General features: G+C 34.6%; 1 protein-coding gene across 1 annotated transcript; it reads left to right on the top strand.

Moving 5' to 3' along the window:
• Positions 1–661: 661 nt before the first annotated feature.
• Positions 662–4,750, top strand: LOC142518323 (lipoyl synthase 2, mitochondrial). Its single transcript, XM_075621087.1, has 4 exons — positions 662–1,146; positions 1,824–2,035; positions 2,720–3,099; positions 4,428–4,750. Exons 1-4 carry the CDS (start codon positions 704–706, stop codon positions 4,551–4,553), a joined length of 1,161 nt encoding a protein of 386 aa, XP_075477202.1. The 5' UTR covers positions 662–703; the 3' UTR covers positions 4,554–4,750.
• Positions 4,751–7,617: the final 2,867 nt, after the last annotated feature.

Raw genomic sequence — 7,617 nt, 5'->3', positions numbered from 1 at the left:
GGACAGGTATCAATGCATAAGAATTATTAAATCTCAGTTCTAAAGATTAGAGATATTCGAAGGATTCCGCTGAATTCTATGAGTTAATTCTTTTTCGTAGATTTTTCATTTATTGTTGGAAATTATGATTATTTACTAAAAGTGCATTATGTTTATTGTAGCTTTCCAATTTACGGGTAAATTAACTCCAGCTTTTTGTAAGATTTTATGTTATATCGGTTCAACTATGATAGACTAATTATTTTAGTCCTCCTTCAATCAGACAATTTTAGTTCTTACGCAAATATCATATTAAGAAAACAAAATTATAAAAATTACACATGCCATACGTAATATTCATATTGAACGTTATTAGTGAGAGTAGTTATTATAAAAATAAAAACTTGGGTGAGATGGTCTCATGAGTCATATTTTATAAGACAAATATCTTATTTGTGTCAGTCCATAAAAAATTATAGCTTTTTATGCTAATATTGTTAATTTTTATTGTGAATATTGGTAAGATTGACATATCTCACGGATAAAGATTCGTGAAATCGTCTCTCATAAGATAGCTGCTCATGTTATAAAAATAAACAGGGTGGTCGGGTGTAATGGAATGGGTCCCACTTTTGCCGCGTCGGCCCCGTCTACCAACAAAAACAGGGAAGACAATATACAGGAAAACCAAGAGGAAAATCGAGGGGAAAATCCAAAAGTAAAAATGAATTCCCTCGCCACTCGATCTCTAAAATCCAAATCTTCCCTCTTCTGTCTCACAAGATTCACCCAATTTTTATCCACAACCCCGTCTCCGCCGCAATCCGATTCCCAAAGTTACCTGCCAACTCTCGATGGTTTGCGCCGCAGGCTGGCCGCAGAGTCACCCACGCTATCCGACTTCACAAACCTTCAATTTGAAGACCATTATTCGGTGGAGGTTGGCACGAAGAAGAAGCCACTGCCGAAGCCGAAATGGATGAAGGAGTCGATCCCAGGAGGTGAAAAGTACACGCAGATCAAGAAAAGGCTGAGGGAACTGAAATTGCACACGGTTTGTGAGGAGGCTAAATGTCCTAATTTGGGGGAGTGCTGGTCCGGAGGCGAAACAGGAACCGCTACTGCCACGATCATGATTCTTGGTGATACGTGTACTCGGGGCTGTAGGTAATGTTTTAACTGTAATTTGTGTATCGTCTTTTCATTTTTTTGTTGTATTTTTAGATTTGTTATATGATGAAACATCCTAGAGATTCATGAATGTTGTTGTATGCTTTTAGTGTAAATACACGTAACTGCGAATCGGTGTGATCTTCATTGGGTACGCGCCATTGTTGTATGTGATTTAGATAAAATTTGTAAATCGTTTACGTATGTGTTAGATTCTGAGATTTCTTTTGGTGAACTATTATTGGTGCCAAAATAACTTGAATCCAAGAAAATGGTTTATTGAATTGATGGATAGAACGGGAGCAAAATTCAACCTTTTCCCTTTTATGGGATTTTTAGGCTTGCAGGGTGTTACTTGTGATTTTAGTATATTAACTTAGCTTAATTTTCTATGCAATCCGAATATTTGTGGAACTCTGAGTAGTAGTATTGATCTATTTAGCAACAGTTGCTGTCGGTGACCACTGGTGTCTATTTGCTTCTGTCAATTAGTTATAGAGATGTAAAACCTTTATTTATTCCTGGTATTTTAAGTTGTTAATCTCAGAGATTTAACAGCAAGTTGTTTACTTTATAATGTGGATGGTTGAGTAGTTTATTATATGAGTTGTCAAAATGTTGTAGATACTTGAAAATGCAGCTGTTTAATTGTTAAAATTTCACCTAAAATTCAGATTTTGCAATGTAAAGACTTCACGTGCTCCACCTCTACCTGACCCAAATGAGCCTACAAATGTGGCCGAAGCTATTGTTTCGTGGGGTTTGGATTATGTGGTCATTACTAGTGTTGATCGGGATGATTTACCTGATCAAGGAAGTGGTCATTTTGCTGAGACTGTGCAGAAATTGAAGCAAATGAAGCCAACTATGCTTGTAGAGGCCTTGGGTATGATCTAAAGTGTTTCCGTAATGTCTATGTAGTTGTTTTGTGTGAAACTGGAAATAATAAATCCAGTTGTCAGAACTCAGAAGATAAGAAAAAATAAAAAGAGAAATAGTCTTAATGGTAGCTAATAATTAGGAATGAAACAACTTTTGCATAATGTATGACATTCACGCTGTAAATCTACGTTGAAATCAGATCATCCAGGTGAAAAGTTTAAATTCCATGACACTACTGTTTCCTTTGAAAACCTTGATCTGAACTTGTGTGGTTATTTAGTGAGAGTATTCCATTTTATTTTATTTTGAATTTGAGATTATTCATTTTTTACACACTTTCAAGATGAAATATTTGATGAGAAAAAGCTCGAGTAATTCATTTTAATGATCCTTCTCTACTTCAATTAAGTTGCTGATTCCTCATCCAATAGAATTTACATTGAAACCCCGACACTTTTCTTGGAAACATTCATGCCATAGACTTATGCTAATGATTAAGTTGGAATTGATTTGACTTAGATAAATAGTTCAAGAACATCAGAAGTGTTTATTTCACATTTTTATTTGATTGTTTTCTTTTATTGCATATTGAATCTGGCATTATAAAAGCAACGAATGATGGCAATGTCCAGATGAAACTTTCTGCCTCAATTTGCATTTTGTTGACCGAGTTATATTCAAATTTCAGTTCCTGACTTCCGAGGTGACCCTACTTGTGTGGAGAAAGTTGCCAAATCTGGCTTAGATGTCTTTGCACACAACATTGAAACAGTCGAGGAACTTCAGAGTGTAGTACGCGATCACCGTGCTAATTTTAAGCAATCCTTGGATGTTTTAGTAATGGCAAAGGACTACGCCCTCCACGGTACGCTTACTAAAACCTCTATAATGTTGGGGTGTGGAGAAACACCTGACCAAGTTGTGAAAACTATGGAGAAAGTGAGGGCAGCTGGTGTTGATGTAATGACATTTGGGCAGTATATGCGACCATCAAAACGTCACATGCCAGTATCAGAATACATTACCCCTGAAGCCTTTGAGAAATATAGAATTCTTGGCATGCAAATGGTATGTTTCCTCCTTTATGCTTCTTTGGATCACTTTTGGTTTTCTGGTGTATGATGAGAGGCATATTTCTTGGTTTCAATGAACTTGTCATATAGATCCTATTCTTTCCACGTGTATGATTTCACAATTGCAAACATTTCTTTAATTTTGCATTTCCGTAGTAGCAGACAAAAATTATTTTGTTGTCGGAGAACAATATTTAATGGGATGCTGTTGTGAATTTTTTTTTTCTTCTTATTTTTTGAATGATAATACTGTCGCTGTTGAACTAATGCCAGTTAATAGTTTATCATCCTTTTAGACTTGTTATGTTAGGAATCCTGAGAACTTAAGAATACTTATAGGTATTGCTTGGTTTGTAGGAATAGATAAAGAGAATGACGTGTAATAAGGTTGATAAGAATACAAGAGATGAAGATGGGCGACATGGTTTGATAAAATATATTGTGTTTTGTATATTTATAGAATGAATGATTAAATTTGTACCTTTTCTATTGACTAAAATGCCCCTCAATCGTTGGCAAAGTCAGCTGTACATTTCTAAGAGGAACGAAGAAGAAGAGCTGCCTGATTTTTTTCCCACAAACCTCCTAAAAATCATCATTCTTTGAGGGAACCAAACAATGAAGGTTCTTACTGCAAGCTTCCATTTCTCTTCATTTTCTCATCTTTATTTGTGGGATCCCGTTTCTCTTAATTTTCTTCTCTTGCTTCAAATATGGCTGTTTCAATTGCAGAAGCTTCTTCAAAGATCGATGTCTTCCATAAAATTGAGTTTTTTTCACGTTGAATACAATGAAATTTTTGCAAAATTACACATATTTATGGGGACAAAATGATGCGGACCTTGAAAGGTTTAATCAATTTTCCATCCGTCACAGTAGTGTGCCTTCTGGATTTTGTTGGGTTTATTCTATAGAGAGGAAGAGGGATACAACGGTAAAGTATGAGCACTATCAATAATACCGTGGAGTTGTGAAAATTAATCACTGGGGTCAAGAGGGATGCGTACAATAGGGAAAACAGTTAGTTATCACAGGCTCTAGAACTATTATGGATTTCTCCGACAATGAGATGAACACTGGATGAAGAGTGATTAGGAAACTAATCACTTCTTTTTCCAACGTACCAGACAGGCCCTATCTATTAACATGTTTTATGTTTTCTTTACGTTCGTCCCTTCGATACAATGCCCCTAAACGCATGTTTTGTCATAGATTTTGTTCAAAAGCTTGTCTGATAATGAATATGAAAATTATACCCCTGGAATGAATTTACATTGAATGCTTGTTTTCTTAGGAAAACGATGTTCCTTCGGTGTTTTGCAGGGCTTTCGATATGTTGCATCTGGGCCAATGGTGAGGTCCTCATACAAAGCTGGAGAATTCTATATTAAATCTATGATAGAATCGGATCGTGCCCCATCTTCACAGGCTTCCATATCTGGACCTTGATCTCATGTTCAATTTTAAAGACTCTGAACTGTCTAGTGCAATAACTGGAAGGCCTCAATCCCCTTCTAGTGGCTTTCTTTTATCCTTTTTGAATTTTTATGTATCTGAAACAGGTATTAATACGCAGATGTAGTCTATGCTGCCTATTTAAACAAAGATTATCTGTCTTAAATGTACAAATTACAGTTGTACAGCCATATTCTTGTCTAGATTTTGATGTCTAATTTCGATCGCTAAACATTACCAAATGCTTGAGTTTTTTTAAAAAATATTATGTTTATCTGAAAAGCATAAATTGACAATATATCTTATTGGCAACGCATGTAATTTCTTGTAGGAATGTGACTGCAAATTGTTGGCCTCCATATAGTCTAATTTTAGAGCTAGTGGACTATTTGAATGAACATTGCTCTCCATTAAGCGACCAATCCAATGAATCACGTGGTTATTTTCATGAACAGAATTAAAAATTCCTTGGGAAATTTGCTATATAACTTCCCATCGGATTCTATTTTAAAATATCGCCTTGGTTGCTAAATTATTTTAGGCTTAGAATTATATATTTATTGGGTCTCATCCAGCCATAAGGTAGATTTAGGAGTATTTGAAAGGGATACTAAATGGATCGAGGAGGATGACTCGACAAAATTTGGGAAGGAAGACAAAAGTTGAAATTTTCAAATAATTTTATATACAAGGTTTAAAATTTTTTCCTTCGAGATTGCTCCCCAATATTTTTTCTATGTATCTTGAATGCAATATTAAAACTTACTGTCTTCTCACATTGGCATAAAAGTACGAAATATATTGAGATTGCGTAATTTTACAAAACCAATACTAGTGAATAATAAAAACTAATTCCCTTAACAAAGTGAGAGATCAAAATGCATCCAAAACACTTATTAAATCAAATAACCAAAACTGCAGATGCAAGGTTGTGAAGCCAAACTCCTCTTTGATAAACATCACTCCAATCAATACAACGATTAAGTGTTGTGCATGAATATCTTCAACACTCCACGACAAAACTTCAATATGTATTGGCTCTTGGCTCTTAATTAAATTACCGGTGTACGTGCTTGATATCTTGTGGTGTCTTCAAATCTCTGCTTCATCAATCGATCCCAACATCAATATTTGATTATTTATAAGTTATATCTACAAGATATAGAAACAAAAGTTTTATTAGGAAATTAATACTTTTAAATAAAAAGATTATATATAGAGTTTATCAAAAATCTCAATAGTCTAAAAAGACAAAACTTTGTAATTTAATATGCACAATATTATCAAAAAAGAAAATATAATTAAGAATATATTTTATTCATTTCCATCTCTTATTTTTTGCCTTTTTGGACAAAACACACACAAATATTAATAAGGAGAACTTCCTTGAGTTAGCACGCAACTCCACCTGAGTTAGAAACTCATTTCTCGCTTAATTAAACCAATTTAAAGCAGATGTTGTTAGAGAAGTGTTGTTAGAGGTGTTGCAACAAGGGAAATCAGAACAATGAGCAATTCATTAAATGATATATAGCAACACGCTAACAACATATACGAATTGACCAAAGAGAACAAAAGAGAGAATAAAAACCAACTATTATCCAACAAACTAAGGAGCATCTCCATCAGTTAGCTCATCAGTATCTCCTGCTTCACCATGGTCAGAACCAGCAATGTAAGGTCTAGGAAATTCGAACTATGTAACATGACTGTATGCAATCTAAAGTTTTACTAAAATATGTGTTTAATTATTTAACTGCATGATTATTGCATGAACATGTGTTTTATTGGTTTATTAAATTTTCAAGCATAATGGCTTTCATTAGTTTTTCGCGCTCGAACGAGAAATGAAGACCAAGATAATTAAGGAAGAATTTTTTTATTAAATGATTATTTTTAATTATTTAATATAGGTGTATATAAGTGAGATTTTCGAAGTTGGGCCTTGGTGTGGTATTTTTACTCGTTGGGTTATATTTTAAATCGGTATGCATATTTTAGCATGTCAGATGACTTTTTGATGGTTTGAGCAATATTTTAAAAAATTTACCTAAACGAAATATTTTTCGGGAGCGTTTTTGGGATCGATGGGACTAGTTTATTGCTTAATGGGTCTAAATCCCTTTTAAACCTCATTATTTTTAAACTAAGGTCCATTAGCACTTAGTATTACACCTAAACCCTACAATAAAAACCCTAAACCTAAATTTTATATGTTGGCCGCCCCCTCCCTCATTCAGCAGTAGCAACCTCATGAAATAATTCAGCAGTCATCTTCAAAATTCTCCTAGGTTTTCAAAGAAAAAAAAACTCATTCACCATCTCTCCTGGTGCAAGTTCTACGTGTTGGTATCGAAGTTTTCGAGCGTGTATACGCAAAGGCACGCCATAAATTTTTTTCTCATCATTCGTGCTATTATATGCTGATGTGTGTGTGTTTGCATGAGGAATGCATAGATTTTTAAGTTGCATCGATTTGTCACGAAATATGCATACACGTTTACATGTAACTCGCGTTTTTGTTGTTCTTGTGTAAGGGGCTACCGATTTGAGATGTTCAGGGGATGTATATGTCGAGAGTGAAGGTGTCAAGGTGCTGGAGTCACGAGTTGGTCGAGTCTTGGTGAGGACCGATCGAACCTAGGGTATGCATGTGACGTATGGGACTAATTCGGGCTTTGGGAGGAGGACTGGCTGTTGGGGAGTTGAACTGAGCCACTAAAACGTCTATTACTTTTAAAATTTAAAATCATACTAAATTTTTTTTGAAGCATCAAATTCGAACTTCACGTTTAAATTAACTCAATAATTTCTCAACCAAAAACTTAATTTAACATTTGAAATCTCAAGTGCATAAAATCCGTAAATCGTCAATTAATAAAAATCCAACTTCCACCTTTTAGCGTGATAAAAAATAACTTCAAAATAAAATATTAAAATCTCTAATAAATTATTATAAAAATCTTTATTTCAAAACTTCGATTATCAAGCTAATGCGGAAAATAAGAGTCCTTCTGGAGTGTACTGTCGGCCTCGATCCACTCAAGCGTCAGCGCCT

This window comes from Primulina tabacum, chromosome 11 (assembly GCF_025594145.1).
Source record: "Primulina tabacum isolate GXHZ01 chromosome 11, ASM2559414v2, whole genome shotgun sequence".
Classification (NCBI taxonomy): Eukaryota; Viridiplantae; Streptophyta; class Magnoliopsida; order Lamiales; family Gesneriaceae; genus Primulina; species Primulina tabacum.
The sequence above is the reverse complement of the archived record's forward strand: the minus strand, read 5'-3'. Positions and strand labels throughout refer to the sequence as shown.